The 17,245-nt window shown below is 45.9% G+C and overlaps 2 protein-coding genes across 9 annotated transcripts in view; both read left to right on the top strand.

Annotated features, from left to right (window-relative positions):
• WEE2 (WEE2 oocyte meiosis inhibiting kinase) overlaps window positions 1-5,369 on the top strand; it is a gene marked incomplete at its 5' end in the record, with an annotated part of 30,110 nt that extends 24,741 nt beyond the window's left edge. For all 6 annotated transcript variants that reach the window (XM_083700313.1, XM_083700308.1, XM_083700309.1 and 3 more), the window contains 5 exons: window positions 738-839; window positions 2,025-2,110; window positions 2,287-2,457; window positions 3,084-3,226; window positions 4,086-5,369. In XM_083700313.1, coding sequence (XP_083556439.1) covers window positions 738-839; window positions 2,025-2,110; window positions 2,287-2,457; window positions 3,084-3,226; window positions 4,086-4,251 — 668 coding nt within the window. In that variant the 3' untranslated portion in view covers window positions 4,252-5,369. The remainder of the gene's footprint in view (window positions 1-737; window positions 840-2,024; window positions 2,111-2,286; window positions 2,458-3,083; window positions 3,227-4,085) is intronic.
• Window positions 5,370-7,975: 2,606 nt separating this feature from the next.
• SSBP1 (single stranded DNA binding protein 1) lies at window positions 7,976-16,877 on the top strand. Of its 3 annotated transcripts, none has more exons than XM_083701049.1 (7): window positions 7,976-8,193; window positions 10,016-10,086; window positions 11,167-11,230; window positions 11,406-11,546; window positions 12,934-13,021; window positions 14,678-14,766; window positions 16,705-16,877. In XM_083701049.1, the coding sequence occupies exons 2-7, from the start codon at window positions 10,063-10,065 to the stop codon at window positions 16,746-16,748; spliced, it is 450 nt and encodes a 149-aa protein (XP_083557175.1). In that variant the 5' UTR covers window positions 7,976-8,193; window positions 10,016-10,062; the 3' UTR covers window positions 16,749-16,877. The 3 variants fall into 3 exon arrangements, with proteins under 3 accessions (XP_083557175.1, XP_083557173.1, XP_083557174.1); XM_083701047.1 differs by having other exon boundaries at window positions 7,979-8,193; window positions 12,928-13,021; XM_083701048.1 differs by having other exon boundaries at window positions 7,998-8,100; window positions 12,928-13,021.
• Window positions 16,878-17,245: the final 368 nt, after the last annotated feature.

Here is a 17,245-nt window from a genome sequence, read left to right as displayed (position 1 = left end):
TCTGGAATCCTACTTTCCTGTCTTGCTTAAATACCTCATTTATCTGATGATAATGTAACCAATCTCGAACTTTATGCTTTAGCTTATCATAACTCTTAAGTTTAAGCTTTTCACCATCTTGTTCTAAAATTTCACAATATTTTGACCAATTGGTGTCCATGTTAAGTTTTTTCACTGCCTTAGCTTCCATTGGTGACAACCACCTGGGGGTTTTACTTTCCAACAAATCTTTATATCGAATCCAAACATTATACAATGCTTTCCTAACAATATGGTTTTTAAAGCCCTTATGCACCTTTACCTTGTCATACCATAGATAAGCATGCCAACCAAAGTTATTGTCATACCCTTCTAGGTCCAAAATGTCTGTGTCCTCAAGAAGTAGCCATTGCTTCAGCCAGCAAAATGCTGCTGATTCATAATAGAGTTTTAGGTCTGGCAGGGCAAATCCCCCTCTATCTTTTGCATCTGTTAAAATCTTAAACTTTATTCTGGGCTTTTTGCCCTGCCAGACAAATTTAGATATATCTTTCTGCCACCTCTTGAAGCAATCCATCTTGTCCAAAAGTCATAGCTTCATCCAAAAGGAAATCCACTTGTCTATCTTACAGCATTTCTCTCTTCCCCAGATTGGATATTTAGTGGCAGGCAAAAAAGTGATTGTGGAATGCAGACTGCAGGTTATCTGTGTGGGCATTTCGAGCTTCCGTGCTGTTTTTCTGTCTTTGCATTTACAGGCAATATCTTTATATGTCATAAGCTGATTGGGCCTGCTGGTCAGGAGGAGAGTGACAGTGAAGACGACGGCTTTGCCTCTTCTAATGTGGTGTATAAAATTGGTTGGTAGTGTATATACTCTATGCTTCTAGGGCTAAGACTTGAATGGTTTTTAGGGTGTACATACCAATCTCTCTCTCCTTCTGCTCCAAATTCTCAGATGGGACCCATGGAAGAGCGGGCCACATTAAGTGGGAAGAGGGGCAAGTAGAACTGTTCTGGGTCCTGAATAGATACAGTGGTGCCCCCCAAGACGAATGCCTCGAAAGACGAAAAACCCGCTAGACGAAAGGGTTTTCCGTTTTTCGATGCGCTTCGCAAGACGAATTTCCCTATGGGCTTGCTTCGCAAGACTAAAACGTCTTGCGAGTCTTGCGATTTTTTTTGCTTCCCCCTCCCTTTTTCTAAGCCGCTAATAGCCTTTTAGCCACTAAGCCGCTAAGCCTTTAATAGCCGCTAAGCCGCTAATAGCGCTAATCCGCTAATAGGGTTGCTACGCAAGACGAAAAAACCGCTAGACGAAGAGACTCGCGGAACGGATTATTTTCGTCTTGTGAGGCACCATTGTATTAGAATGGGTTCAGCAAGAATCAACTGAACGCACATAACTGCATATAGGTTGTTTGGGGGTTATTTATTCCATTTTTTAAAAAATGCATAGAACATATCCAACAAGGTCACCCATGGGTTGATTCCTGCTTTGATGGATGGATTGCCACCCTTGCCTAATCAGGGTGCTGCTGGACTTGAGTAATATAACCTGAAAGTTGCCTTCAGCCTGCTAGCTTCCTTCTCAAGTGTAGACAAATACATTTCACTCAAGAAGTATTATATATTGTATGTGTGAGCCTAGAACACTGAGAGGCTCAGGCCAGAAAAGCCAGCTGTAGGTTCCAGCATTCAAGAAGAGCCCTCCAGAGATTGCAAGATTACAACTGTCATCATTGGCCTTGCTGGCTGGGATTAGTGGGACTTGGACTACAACCACCTAAAGAGGACCACAGCCCTGGTGTATAATTCCTCTACTCAACAAATTTAAACCTTGTCTTTCCTCCCAAAGAAACCCAGGGTGGCAAACGAATCTGTAATAAAAATACAAGTAAAAATAAAATAAAATTCTGTAGCACATGCTGAGTTTCTTCAGCAGACTAATCTGTCTTGCGTAGGACTCGCTGAATGCAGAAAGCTTGCACAGACCACTGGCACATATTAATGCATTTCATGGCTCACAAGTTTCTTTTTCTTAGGGGACCTTGGACATGTGACATCCATAACCAATCCCCAGGTGGAAGAGGGTGATAGCCGATTTTTGGCCAATGAAGTCTTGCAAGAGGTAATGATTTGGGCTTTCTTTGGCTCATGGGGGCTTCAGCAGAAGCAGGAACTTATACACTTCCCATTAAAATCCCTTTTCCTGAAGAGAGATGCTGATTTGAACATGATCAGACTTGGGTCCATAACTTCTCTTGACAGTTTTTTCCCTTTTAAAATCTTCTGCTTCCTCCATAGCAATACTGCTACCTGCCCAAAGCAGACATCTTTGCCCTTGCACTGACCATCTCTCTGGCAGCAGGCTGTGGTTCCCTGCCTACCAACGGCACCCTGTGGCATCACATCCGCCAAGGCAACCTTCCACTAATCCCTCAGCAGCTGTCGCGGGGCTTTGCAGAACTGCTCAGTGTGAGTGTCCTTTGGGGGAGGACTGTAGCTCAGTGGTACAGCATATGTTTGGCATGTAGAATGTCCCGGGTTTGGTTCCAGTCATCTCCAAGTGGGGCCAAGAGAGACCCCTGCCTGAAACCCCGAAGAGCTGCTGCCAGCCAGTGTAAGCAATACTGAGCTGAATTGACAATGGTCTCATTCAGTGTAAGGCAGCTTCCTAAGTTCCTAGCATGAGGAAAGCAGTGACATTTCCACACATCAATAATATGAGCCATGGTGCCGTCAGATCAGGACTTTGAGGCAGAAGTTAAGGAGCCCACTCAGCAGAATGAGGAGGGTGCTCAAATCATAGACTCATAGAGTTGGAAGGGACCCTGAGGATCATTGTCGAAACCCCCTGCAATGCAGGAATACTCAGCTGTCCCATATGAGGATCGAACCTACAACTTTGGGGTTATCAGCACCACGCTCTAACCAACTGAGCTATCCAGTTATGTAGCAGGGTAGGCTTACCGCATAGCTGAAGTAATGCCCAAAACACATTGCCATCTAAAGAGCCTGCCCTCCCCCCGAAAATTCAGCATCTAAAATTACCCAACCGCATCACTGAATATAAAAATCTCTCTTTCCCCTGCTTGCATCAGCTGATGATTCATCCTGATCCGGTTGTGAGGCCATCAGCCACTGCACTAACCAAACACTCCGTCCTCCGGCCTTCTCTTGGGAAAGCTGCCCAGCTTCAGGAACAGCTGAATGAGGAGAGGTTCAAAATTGCCATGCTGGAAAGGTAAAAAAAAGGACCTTCATGCTTCAGTAGCCAATCATGATTTGCAAACAACAAGGGCATTGGACTACCTGGCTTGGAAGCGACTTCTCCTTTGCAGGGAGAACATGTTCTTAATCAGGTGTGAAGAACCACTGGCTCTCCAGATGTTGACTGAACTTCAGCGGCCACCAGGCCCCAAGCAAGCGTGGCCAGCGATTATGGGAGTTGTAGTTCAGCAGCATTTGGATAGCCAATGCTTCTCCTATCTGTTCTAAATGCAACTGTGGCTTATTTCAGGGAAAAAATCCAAGCCTTGTCTTTTCCTCATCATAGAATTCTGACATCTGGGTTTCCACATGCCTCTGATACAATCCTTCACTGGGAGTGCCACGTCTTCCTTGTAGACTGACTTTCCATGTCAGTTTTATTTATCTCCTGCTATTTTAAAGTGAGGAGGAGGGTCTGTGACTTCATGCTAGTTTTGAGTGGGCAGGGCAAAGGGAAGAAAGGAGGTTGTGGCAAATCTACACCATGCAATTTAAAGCACTCTTATCCATCTTCGCTTCCCCAAAAGAATCCTGGGAAGTGCATTTTGTTGTGGGTGTTGACTTGTTATAGGACCCCATAACAAACCACAATTCCCAGGATTCTTGGGGGGGGGGGAGCCAATAAAGTAGCAAGAGTTTTGCCCATCCACACTGCAACCAAGCACACTGTTATTTACTACACCACAACTTACTGTTACCAACAGTAGAAAGCCCACTTTCAACAGTGGAAGGGGGCCCTGTGGGCAGGAAGGAAAGTCTGTATGTGCAAATGTGTGTGTGACATTGGCAACCCCTTGTGTTAAATGATACCAAATTCCTCCTCTCTTTTTCAGAGAGCTGAGAGCAGCCCGTCTTGCCCAGAGCTTCAAAAAGGATAAATTTTTGGAATGTGCCAGGCCTCAAGAATCTGGAGCCAACTCAAAGCACCCAAACACCAAGAAGCGTCTGGTTGGAGGGAAAAATGCCCGGTCGTTTAGCTTTACTGCTGGTGGCTTTTGATGGTTTAGGCTCCTCAAATCACTGAAAACACACCCCTTAGAAACAAGAGACACCTTCAGATTTAAGGGACTGTGTTTTTACTTATTCCATCATGCGATTGTCATAGTACTAAATCTGGCTACTTGTAAGAGATAGTTGCTACCCATCACATTACAACATAACCTCTTTTTAAACCTGTCTGTCACTTCCTTTTGCCTGAAACGAGTGGGTTTGTTTTCCCTCCCAGGATTATCAGAAGAGTGTACAACTTTATTTCCTTTCTCTAGCTTTTAGGTTATTCTGTGTTTTCAAGACCCCTTGTGTTTTTCACTTTAAAACAACACACAGCCCCTGGCTGTATTTCAAATGGAATACGATTTAGGCAGCAGATGGCTTGTTCCTCTTGCAGTTGGGGAGGGCCCTGCCATCACTAACATTTAAGTTCCATCTACCGAGCCAGAGAAAGTAACCAATGCAAAATATATATTTAATATTCAACAGACCTAATGAACAGGATCCTTCTAAAATCAACAGGTTAGCCCTGCTGCCATTGGGGGTTGAATAAAACAAATCTATATTTGGAAACAGATTGTTTTCCATGAGAAATAGCAGACAGGATACAGCCTGGTCTTGATAGCTGTCTTTTTTGGGTCCAGGATAGAGCACCTGCTGTTCTTAATGTGGGTGGCTGACAATACTGACAGGTAAAGGATTGATCTGTTTTTTTGCCAAGTGTCGTCTGGGATGGGTGGTGGTGTTTCAAGCACATTGGAAGGGAATTATAAATGCTTTTTAAGAACGCCTTGATTTTCTGGGGATTATGTTATGTAAAGTGTTCATAAATAAAATAAAGTAAACCTTATGCCCCTGTCGAAGTGTTAACTTCTGTTGTGGTTTTCCTGAACACAAAACACTGCTTTGTTGACTAGCCCAGTCATGAAGACTTGGCCAATTGCAGCAGTGTCTTTTGGGGGTTTCAAGCCTCTCTGTGTGAGTTCCCCTGACTTTCCTGAAGATAGCTTTACTTCACTAGCTGCTGGACAGCACAAATTTTATAGCTGTTGAGAAATGATTCTTTTTCTTAAAAAAAGAAAGTGATACATTTGTGAATAAAGCTTCTAATTTTGTTTGCTTCTAAAGTGTATGTGTGTGGAAATTTTGTTTCAGATCATACAAGGGAGGGCTGATAACATTACCTGTGACCACACAGTCTTGTTGCTGATTCCAGGATGCATCTTGAGTTGCTCCACTGTGGGCTTTGCCAGAGTAATGTATGTTGCAAACATTATGACATTTTTTTGCTGTGCAAAGGCTGCACTGGGGGGGGGGGGGCTACAGCTGGCATAACCAATATAGTGCCCTCCAGAGGCTTCTAGAGGACATCTCTCATCAGTCCAGAACTTTGGCCATGGTGGCTCTTCCTAGAGAAGTCAGACTGGCTTCCTCCTTGCTGTCCTTCTGCCGGCAGGTGAAGACCTCGGAATAACAGGCCTTTGGGAACTGGCTGCTTTTAATGAAAGGGCTGGTGCTGTGCTGGTTTTATTGTAATTATCTGTATGTTTTAAATAGATATAGCTTTAATTCCGCTAAGGGGTTAAAGCCCACCCAGGGATGGCTGTGGGCAGAACTGTGTTCTGACATCATGTGGAGGGCACTATGTCGGCCGATTCCCTTTTTTCCCCAAACTTTTTTTTTAAAGTAATATTTATTAATGGTTTAAGGGTTACAGAAAGAAAAAAAGGAAAACACAAAATTAAACAAAACAACACATCACAATAAAGAAAAAAAAACAGAAAACACTACTTATCTTAACAAAACGAAAACGAAAACAGAAACAATTAAAAACACAATAAATATTCCCATAACTTATCTTTCATTTGCTTGTTTCATCGACCTCCTCGCACCTCCCTTTTTTGTATTCTAGTTAAGTTAGCTATTTCAGCAAATCCTTTCCATCTTTCTCAATTTTTGTCCTATAATTTGTCTTGACATAATCTAACTTTACTTTTCCTCCTTTAGCCGATTAACGATCTATTTTTACTTAATCCTTTATAACATTTCTGCTAAAGCCACATAGCTTCATTCCAACACCCTTCTAACATTCATTAATTTTACAATGTTTCTGTAAATAATCTTTGAATTTCTTCCAATCTTCTCCCTGGTGTCGGATTCTGCCAGTCATTTCCGCCAGTTCCATGTAGTCCATCAACTTCATCTGCCATTCTTCCCGACCATGTCGGCCGATTCCTGTGCTGGGTAGCAACATACCTGCGTTCATACATACAGTGGTGCCTCGCAAGACGAAATTAATTCGTTCCGCAAGTTTTTTCTTCTTGCGAGTTTTTCGTCTTGCGAAGCACGGTTTCCCATAGGAATGCATTGAAAATCAATCAATGCGTTCCTATGGAAACCGCCTTCAGACCAGGTCCGGGGACAGTCTGTCCCCCGACCTCTTCTGAAGGCTGGAGGGGGGGGGGACAAGGGCTTTTCTTCCCACCGCCAGCCTTCAGAAGGCTGTTCTGAAGGCTGGCAGTGGGAAGAAAAGCCCTTCTCCCCACCTCCCGCCCCGCAAGCTCCGGGGACAGGAGGGCTTCGCTGCCAACCGCCAGGATTTTAAAAGCCCCCGGGACAGCGGAGACTTCTCCGATTTTAAAATGCTGGCGATTTTAAAAAGCGATCTTAAAATGCTTGGGGTCAGCAGCAAAGCTTTCGCTGCCGCCCGCCAGCATTTTAAGATCGCCCGGGACAGCGGAGAAGTCTCCGCTGTCCCAGGAAGGCAGGCGGGGGGGAGCAAAGACTTTTGCCCTCCGCCGGCCTTCAGAAGAGGTCCAGGACCTCTTCTGAAGGCCGGCGGTGGGCGAAGGTCTTTGCTCCCGACGGCCAGCATTTTAAAAGCGGTCCGGGATAGCGGGAAAGCGCAGCGCAATTCCCTGCTATCCCGGACCACTTTTAAAATGCTGGCGGTGGGGAGCAAAGACTTTCGGCCCCCGCCAGCCTTCCTGGACCTCTTCTGAAGGCCGGAGGGGGGGCGAAAGGCTTTGCTCCCCACCGCCAGCATTTAAAAGAGGTCCCCGGAGATTTCCCTATGGGCTTTCTTCTTGCGAAGCAAGCCCATAGGGAAATTTGTCTTGCGGAACGACTCAAAAACGGAAAACTCTTTCGTCTTGCGAGTTTTTCGTTTTGCGAGGCGTTCGTCTTGCGGGGCACCACTGTATCTAGAGTTCTCACAAAGCTCTTTGGGGGTTGTGAGGGCAATTGTTAGGAGTCTTCAGGGGACCCAACTTCCAAGTCCAGCTATTCCCCCCCCCCCCCCACCAGAGAAGCAGAAGACACGCACAGGCAGCATTTTTAAAAGGTGAGTCATTTTGGTTGCCCCCAAAAGGCGGCTGACCTGGGCGAAGTCTTCCTCGGGTTCATTCGTTCCAACGGGTCTACTCTGAAGTAGGACTGGCATTGGCTTCCTCGTGTGTGTGTATACGGAGAAACAAGGACCCTTGCTTATTCCTTCTCCGGAGTCCCTTTTAAATACTCCCTCTTTTGCAGGCGGCAGGAAGCCGACGGACCTGATCCCGCCTGGTCTCTCACCAGCCCCGCTCTCCCGTCTGGCGGGGATGGAAATAATAGCGCCACTGAAATCCGGAAACTGGTCCAGGGGCTATAGAGGAGGAGGGAGAGAAAGGCTGCCGCTGATTGGTTGGTTGCTCGGCGCACAGCCCCAACTTCCGCTTTAAAGGCGCCGTTGGGTCCTCGGCCCTCTTTCCGGTGTGGCGTCGCTCTACCCCTGCGCCTCTCTATGGTTCAACCCGGCGTGGTCTGCGCTGTAGGGGTCCCAATTCCATTTCACACCGGAAGTATCCGCGCGGACCCGCGGTGGGTTTCTCTGTACTTTCCTATCTCTTTGGATCCGCGTAGCTGAGAGCGCGTGAATCTGAGGAGGGCAAACGGAGCCTCGTTTCCTTCCAGGTAAATAGAGGGTGCAGAGAGCGCGGGGAGAGAGTATTCAGGGGTGCATTTTTCCTAATGCAGTAGATCCCCAGGTTGTTGTTTAAAGCAAACCTTGCTTTGATTTCTACCTGTAATTTGATTTTACCTGTAACCCGCCTTGTGTCCCGCCCGGGGAAAAGGTGGGGTATAAATAAATATATTATTCTTATCCCGTATTATTATGATCATTGCAAACAAATCGCACGGTGCTCACCACCCCCGCCCAGTATATCCAGCCTCTTGCATCCTCATGTAAAACCCCTGGAGCTGCACGCCCGCTGCTTTTGCCCGCGTGACTCCATGCACGTGTCCGCGTTTTGGCCTTAATTGCCTCGGATTCGGACGTGCCTCTCCTGTTCATACGTGCGTCTTAATTTTCCTCTCTGATCCCTCGTATTGCACGATGAGCGCTCCCTTCTCTTATCTCCCCAAAGCGGGTCCTGCCGGGAGCGCATCTCCACTTCTTCCTCGACGCACATCTCTGCCAGAGCCGTCAGCATCACAAGCTTATCTTCCCACCACCACGTTGGGTTTGTTGTGAACTTTATAGAGAAAGCGACTTCAAATTTATGCTCTCTTAATGCAGTTTTTAAAGCACGCGGTTAAAACCGCATCTGCGCTACACAATTAAAGCACCGGCATATCGCTTTAAACAGCCATGGCTTCCTTCCCCAAAGAATCATGGGAGCTGTAGTTTGTAAAGGGTGCTGAGATTTGTTAGGAGGCCACTGTTCCCCTCACGGAACTGCAATTCTCAGAGTGGTTTAAGAGACAATCCCTCTTCCTAGAGAACTCTGGAAATTGCAATTCCAGGAGGACTTGCACAATAAACTAGCTGCCTCCTAAGATCAGGCTTTGTGCAGTAAGGAAAGTGGAAGGAAAACACACTGGAAAATGGCACTTGCTCTGAGGCAATGTCATGTAACCTCCCTGCCAGCAAATCGGAACAAATGCTTACTAACTAACCAGCTTTGTCTAACCTTCACCGCAAACAAGGGAGAACTAACACTTAGCTGGCTGTGATGCCATGTTCTGTGTATTCTGTTCATAATTTGTAACTGTTCGGTGAAAGTAATATGTCATCTTTTGAATCATTGTATCTTTTCACCCCAGATTATTGTCTCATTCTTCTCAGCCATGCTACTACATGTGAGCCTGCTAGGGTGAGCAGAGGTTGACAGGGTGGTGACCCTGTAAAATGCACCCACACACACCCTGCCCAAAGTATTGATATTTTGGTGGTGGCAGCTAGTGATTGTTTGGGATGATTAAGGACATGGTTTAGTCCTGATCATAACCCTGGGGCAAGAGCCAGAAATCCACTTAATTTGTCTTGTCTAATGACTCCTGTGGGTTAAGGAAAAGGGTCGGGATTTTCTGAAATACTTTGGGGGTCTGCCACAAAACGATTCACTTTAAACCAGGAATAAGGAATCTGTGTCCCTCCAGATGTTACTACGACTCCCATCACCCCAGACAGTTGGCTGCACTAGCTGAGGCTGGTGGGAGATCGAGCACCACAACATCTGGAAGGCAGGGTTTAAGTTATCCCCTTTTCTTCCATGTCTGTTAAGATGGCCTTACTGATGAGTTACTGTGTTTCTTCAGCTACTCCTGGCTTGTTTCTATGCTTCCTATGCTTTGTGCTTTAGATGCATAGCGCATATGGGACTTAGACCAAATGTGAAGTGTGCAGAAAAGACAAAAGGGATAGCTTTATTGTGTTCTAAGAGGAGACAAATTGAGTAAGGTATTTTGGCAACTGGAAACTGACTGTTTAAATAGCTGCTTTGTCTTTCAGAGGAAGTGGCAAAGTCCCCATAAGAAGACGTAAAGAAAGCAGCAGAAATGTTGCGCAGGCCCTTACTGCAGGTAACAATTCCATAGTCTTTTGGCACAGTTTTTAAGCGCTGTTTTCTGTGAAGTAGAAGACATGTATTTAAAGCAAAGTCAAGGAGCTGGAAGTTGCTTATGGTTGTATGTGTGCTATTTGACCATCTGAGTAGGGTGTGGTTTTGAAGTGTGAGAAGTGGTACAAAGAAACTGTGAAAAATTGCAGCCCAGCTTAATTGCAAAAGACCTTTGCAGGCAAATACTTCAGACCTCTGGCAGGGGGAGAGAAAAGCAGTAGCCCTGTCTGCTTTTGCCATCAACTTCTAACAGATTACTCACAAAGGAATGTCACCCTTAACTGGAAAACAAAAGAGTTCCTCAGCCTAGTGTGTGGCACAATATGGCCTGGATGCCAGCAGAACCCTACAATGCCAGCTTTAAGCAGCTACTGGTCAGCCTCTTGCTACTCCGTTGTGGCAGGGTCCAAGAATCCCAGTCAGACCTGCCCCTTTTAGACAATGTTGAAACCATATAGGTAAAGCACCATTATACCCCTTTAACACCCATCGCTTCCCCCAAAGGATTCTGGGAGCTGTAGTTATTTAAGGGCCCTGGCAGTTGTTAGGAGACCCTGATTCTTCTCACAGCACTACAATCAATCCCTTTCCCGAGGGAACTCTGGGAACTGAAGTTCTGTGAGGAGAATGGGAGTATCTTAACAAACTACAGTACCCAGGATTCTTTGGGGGAAGCCATGACTGTTAAAGTGGCATAATAGTGCTTTGAATGTATGGTACAAATGTGGCCTTATTAAACCTTTTATTTATTGGCACTAGCAAATGAATGAAGATGGGTGATGGCTGTTAGCAGAGCTGAAGTGTGTCACTGGACACCGAACTACAGTGGTGCCCCGCAAGACGAATGCCTCACAAGACGGAAAACCCGCAAGACGAAAGGGTTTTCCGTTTGCGAGTTGCTTCGCAAGACGAATTTCCCTATGGGCTTGCTTCGCGTGGCCCCCAAGAGATTACTTCCAGGGAAGTGTGGCCCTTGACAGAAAAAAACACGATTCCCTATCCCTGCTGTATTGGCTTTGCCCATTGTTTTCCTTTCTTCTAGGTGATGCGCCAGTTTGTGAGGCACGAGTCTGAGTCGCCGGCACTGCCTTTAGTCCTTGAAAGATGTAAGTAGCTCTTCTTGAGACGAGACAGGCAAGCTCTGTGGGTCATGTGGAGTCAGTATCAGATAATCTCGTTGTGCTATTTAACTGTCTTTCGTGCTGCCAAGGGTGTGTCAACACAACCATGGTGGTTCCTTCTCTTAAGTTATTCCTGCTCTCTTTTCCTTCTTCTTCAAAGCCTTGAATCGTATCCAATTACTTGGCCGTGTAGGACAGGATCCTGTCATGAGGCAAATTGAAGGCAAAAACCCGGTCACCATCTTCAGCCTTGCAACCAACGAGATGTGGCGATCGGGAGAAAGCGAATCGTTCCAAGGAGGTGAGCTGCTGTCGCTGCTGAGGGCTCAGCGTTGTTAACTGCGACATATTTAGGGGGCTGTTCTGACATTATGCTGTGTTAGATGAAAGTCTCAACTCCTTCGTTTCAGCATAGGTTAATCAAAACCTATGTTATAATGCCAGTTTTTTATTATTATTTAAGACCCTTTGTCAAAAAGACCACAGGGCAGAGAGCATAATAAAGAGGGTAATAATATACATAAGCATATCTATAAAATACAAAAATCCCATAACAAATATATTTATACTTTATTTATATTTATATTTATATTTATATTTTATTGTGAATCGCCCTGAGACCCCCAGGTATAGGGTGGCATATAAATGCAATATAATAATAATAATAATAATAATAATAATAATAATAATAATTTATTTCAACAGTTTATATACCACTTAATCTAAGTGTCTTCTCTAAGCAGTGTACAAATCCCTCCATTCTCTGACTCTTTCTTTTCCTTTTCCTATCCTGCCTTGTGTCCTTCATTGCTCTTCACTCCAGCGGGGCTCATTTTTCTTTGACTTCTCCCCCTCCTGCCTCTCCTGACCTTTTGCCGTTGCTATTTCTGACCTTAGCTTAACATCCTGTTCCCAAATTCTTGGAGAAGCCTTATTCCTGAGGCCACCTTCACCTTCCATCTCTGCTATCTCCTAACCCACTCAGTGCCCTCCAAGCACTTGTCCCCCCCCCCATACAGTATTCTTAACACTGAACAGCAGGAACTAACTCGCCTATGTTCTAAACCCAGTGTCTGCTGGAAAAGGTCCCCTACCCAAATGAACATGGCTCACTTTAGGGGATTCTAGGCAAGCATCTCTCTGGCATTGAGGAAGTTCATGGGTTGCAGTGCAGCATAGCTGTGCCTCTCCTTCCCCACTGTGGGTGTCCTTGACAATCCATACTCTCCATGTCTCGGGCGAAGGGTTCTATGTGCGTAGAGTTCCTACATGTTAGGCTGTGGAGTGCTGGGATTTGGGGCTAATAACAATCTTTTTTTGGAGGGTGTCTGTGCACATATGGCAACACACTTGTGGGGCTCCTTCACACAGAATGCACTGTTGTGGGTGTCTGTTGTTGAGAAACGGGGTAGCTGCACCGTGAAACTCCATGATCGTATGTTGAAAGAAAATGCGATGGAGTTGAAGTGAATGCTTCTTCCACCCCATGAAAGTTTTTGCCCAACGTGGTGCCGTCCATATGTTGTTGGACTCCCCCTTCCATCAGCCCCAGCCAGAAATGATGGGATTTGGTAGTCACAACAACAGCTGGAGGGAGCCACGTTGCAAAAAGGCTGATTTAACCCACCCTCTAGAAAAGACCATGAATCCACAGGTGTTTATCTGTTCTGTGTTTCCTTTTGACCGAGGTGATATTACACAGAAGACGACATGGCACAGGATCTCTGTGTTCAGGCCGGGGCTAAGAGATGTGGCGTATCAGTATGTGAAGAAGGGGTGAGTTAACCTGGGGGAAGTCTGCGTAACAGTCAGGCGTTACAAAACCTCAGGAGCTTACTGCTGACATTCTTTGTATACCAATCTTCCCTGCTCAGCAGACATGGGGGACCTGTGGTCTTCCAGGTCATTCCTGACTGTTGGCCATGCTGGCTGGGACTGGTGGGAGTTGGAGTCCAACAGCATCCAGAGGACCACAGGTCCCCCACTTCTGGTATAGAAAACCTGGGGTTTGTGGTCTGGCCTAATGTATGAACTGAGGCAGGAGGCCCCTGGCGATGAAATCACTTAGATGTTCTTAAGCAAACCAGTCTGGGCCTCAGACATAAGTCTACAATAAGGAGGGATACTAAGGTTTACCTAACTCACAATAAGGATGATAGATGAAATGTGTTTTAGTGTTCTTTGGAGCTATTTAAATGCATTTTTTGTTGTTGTGGCCCTTGACACCTGACGGTTAGGACCCACCCTCTTCTTGTGACTATCTTGTTTTAATTCTGAAATTTTAAGTTGTTCTAACTCCCCCTAGGACCTGCAGGTGAAGAACTGGTAATAAATGTAGTGGCCGTAGTAATTAATGGTGCTTATATATTTAGTGGGACGCGGGTGGCTCTGTGGGTTAAACCACAGAGCCTAGGACTTGCCGCTCAGAAGATCGGCAGTTCGAATCCCTGCAACGGAGTGAGCTCCCATTGCTCGGTCCCTGCTCCTGCCAACCTAGCAGTTCGAAAGCATGTCAAAGTGCAAGTAGATAAAGAGGTACCACTCCGGCAGGAAGGTAAACGGTGTTTCCATGTGCTGCTCTGGTTTTCCAGAAGTGGCTTAGGTCGTGCTGGTCACATGACCCGGAAGCTGTACGCCAGCTCCCTCGGCCAATAAAGTAAGATGAGCACCGCAACCCCAGAGTCAGTCACGACTGGACCTAATGGTCAGGGGCCCCTTTACCTTTATATATTTATTTGCACTGTCCTCTCCTATTTGTGATCTAAATCCAGCTAAGCCACAAGATGTTCATTACACCAGAATGGAAGCCCACGTGAGCCGGACTGGATAGTATATTTTGGCTGGGAGACCCAGATTCAAGCCCCCAAGCAGCCAGCAAGAAGCCCACTGCCTGACCTTCTGGCAGTCACTACCTGCCAGCCTAGGCTACCTCACATAAAATGGGAGGAAGGAGGGAACCGTGTAGGCTGTCTTGGTCTCCTTGATTGAAGGACAGAATATAAATGTAATAAATAAATAAGCCCTCGGGGATAGCTCAGTTGGTAGACCCTCTTAATCTCAGGATTGTGGGTTCGAGACCCATGTTGGGTGAAAGATGTCTGCACTGCAAGAGGAGTTGGAATATAGATTATCCTTGTGGTCCCAACTCTACAATTCTAGGAGTCTGAGTCTGTAAGCCCACTCACAACTTAAAATAGCCTGTGTGTGTGTAGACCCAGAAGGACCCATTTCAGTAGCCTGCTGTGATGAGACACCCTCCGGTTTGCACCCCCCCCCCCCCGCAATAGCTTTTGAAATTTTCCTTCCCTCTCACACCTTCTGTGACTACGGAATAATCAGATGAGCGCTATCTGTTAGCGGTAGCTCTTAAACCACTACCAGCAAAATGTCACCATTAATCTCCCCTGTTGTCTTATACTTGGCTTCTGGCAGTGCTCGGATCTACGTGGAAGGGAAGATAGACTACGGCGAGTACGTAGACAAGAACAACGTAAGGCGGCAAGCCACAACAATCATAGCAGGTAAATAACTTCCTATGACAAGCTAGGCAGGGCAAATGGGCTGTGCTTGTTGCCCATGCATCCGAACCACCTTTCGCCTTCCTTGCTTCGAACAACAAGGCAGATTTAGATAGAACTGAGTAATGCCTTAAATGCCTAGCCTGTGCCACAAGGTGTCGCTGTTGGGTGCTCTTAGTGAAGACAGCTAAGTGTCTGCTCTGCTTTAATTTTGCACATGCTTCTTCAAGTTCTCCCATTTTCTCGTTGGTGTGTAAGTCGTTTTCATTTTAGAAAGTTTGCAGGCAATGCACGCCCTTAAATGTATTTCCTCATGACATATGAACGTTCAGTCATACTTTATCCCATTGTACACATTTTAAAACTTAAGGTAAAGGTAAAGGGACCCCTGACCATTAGGTCCAGTCGTGGCTGACTCTGGGGTTGCGGAGCTCATCTTGCTTTATTGGCCAAGGTAGCCGGCGTACAGCTTCCCGGTCATGTGGCCAGCATGACTAAGCCGCTTCTGGCGAACCAGAGCAGCGCACGGAAATGCCGTTTACTTTCCCGCTGGAGCGGTACCTATTTATCTACTTGCACTTTGACGTGCTTTTGAACTGCTAGGTGGTCAGAAGCAGGGACCAAGCAACAGGAGCTCACCCCGTCGCGGGGATTTGAACCGCTGACCTTCTGATTGGCAAGTCCTAGGCTCTGTGGTTTAACTCTGTGGTTTAAAACTTACTTTGTCCTAAAATACAAGTTCGTTTGTTTTCTAAATGCATCTTGATGTGTCTTTTGAGCTGAGAGCTGCATTCAGAAATTGAGAGGAGGGCAGAATCCAGAGAATTACTACCTCCTTGTCTGTGAGCTTTTGCACGCTTCCCCTCTGCCGACTAAGAGGGTGGTCAGACTCTGTTTGCTTTCTCAAAGAAAGCGAGCCTTGTCTGAAAGTTCAGATTTCAGGAGTTTAGCAGGAAATACTTGAATGTCTGGCTGTGCCACCGATTATAGGTTTCCTCCCATCTTCCTGCGTTCTCTGTCCGACAGGGTGGTTGTTGGAGGAGAGGCAGCTTGGAGAGGTGGCTAAGGAAAAGAGGGAGAAAATAATTCCCTTTTAATGAACAAAACACCTGCTAAAAACACCCCACGGTATGCTGGTAATAACTTTGGGTTGTAGCCAGTGGTTAGTCCTACTCAGGACTAACTGAAACATATCAACATCTTTAACTTGGGTTCATTGATTTCAGTGGGTGTGCTCTGAGTAAAACTTACCTGAATGCAACCCATTATTAGGACCAACCCCAAAGTTGCAAAACATTTGTAAGCAGCTCATCGCGTAAAAGCCATTCGCTTTATTTTGGATAGGTAGTCCTGGAACGGCTGCACCCTCTGTTCTCTCCTCAAGTACAGTGGTACCTCAGTTTACATACGCTTCAGGTTACAGATTCTGCTAACCCAGAAATAGTGCTTCAGGTTAAGAACTTTGCTTCAGGATGAGAACAGAAATCGTGCTCCAGCGGCGGCAGCAGGAGGCCCCATTAGCTAAAGTGGTGATTCAGGTTAAGAATGGACCTCCGGAACGAATTAAGTACTAAACCTGAGTTACCACTGTATTGAGAACCCATGTGAGGTGGGTTGTGGGGTCAAGTTGACTACCCATGCCGGTGCATTAAGTAGCCATTCTCAGCAGCATCCACCCATTGTCTAGTATGTGAATGCGTTCTACTTGTCGTCTGGAGAGTTGAGACCTTGCCTGCTCTGGATGGTGGGTTTCTTATATGGGCGTCTGGTTTTAGTCTTCTTTTAAACGCTTCTGCTGTTTTCATAGTTTTTAACTTAATATGTGCGCATCAACTTGGGATGGTCGCTTAGAAGGTGACTAATAAATCAGTGGTCTTTGACTCCGTGTTTGTGTCCATCCATGTTTGAATGCGTAACTTGTCTCTTTTTCTCTCCTTGCAGATAACATTATTTTCCTGAGCGACCTTCTTAGAGAAAAGGAATGAGCGGTCTGTCCTGGGACCGGGTTTTCAGCTGTTCCTTTTTCTTCTTTTGGTAGCATTTCCTAATTCTGCAATCATGTGTCTGCCTATAGTTTCTTTTCCATGATTAAAAATAACCTTTTGTACAAATAAGGAGGTTGGTGTGAGTGTTCCGTGTCTATTTTTGCAGCCCGTCCTCCTCTTTTCTCGATTCAGGCTTTTGCAGGGCTTTTTTTTTTCCAGCCGGAACTCTCCGGAACCCAGTTCCTGCACCTCTCAGGTGGGCACCATTGCCATTCTAAGAGAACGAGGGAGTCATTCATGGTGACTTTTTTCTAGAAAAGAAGCACTGGGCTTTTGACATCTCTGTGTTTCACTTTGCAGAGAAAGCTTGCAAAAGCAGTGTGTGTGTAAGAGAGAGAGAGAGATGTGTATTGTTTTTCACTTGTTAATTGTAACTGCTCTTCAGTGCTGTGGAAAATGTTGTGATTGGTTTCATGGATGGTGGGGAGCTATGCAAA

The sequence above is a fragment of the Podarcis gaigeae genome (assembly GCF_964106915.1).
Source record: "Podarcis gaigeae genome assembly, chromosome: 10".
Classification (NCBI taxonomy): Eukaryota; Metazoa; Chordata; class Lepidosauria; order Squamata; family Lacertidae; genus Podarcis; species Podarcis gaigeae.
This window is presented reverse-complemented; position numbering and strand designations above follow the sequence as displayed.

What these genes read in the sequence shown, in the direction of transcription:
- SSBP1 (XM_083701047.1), top strand. Translation starts at nt 10,063, where the DNA reads ATGTTGCGCAGGCCCTTACTGCAG. An exon ending in GCCTTTAGTCCTTGAAAGAT is followed by an intron (nt 11,231 to 11,405) that starts GTAAGTAGCTCT and finishes TCTTCTTCAAAG; the next exon opens with CCTTGAATCGTATCCAATTA. An exon ending in TATCAGTATGTGAAGAAGGG is followed by an intron (nt 13,022 to 14,677) that starts GTGAGTTAACCT and finishes GGCTTCTGGCAG; the next exon opens with TGCTCGGATCTACGTGGAAG.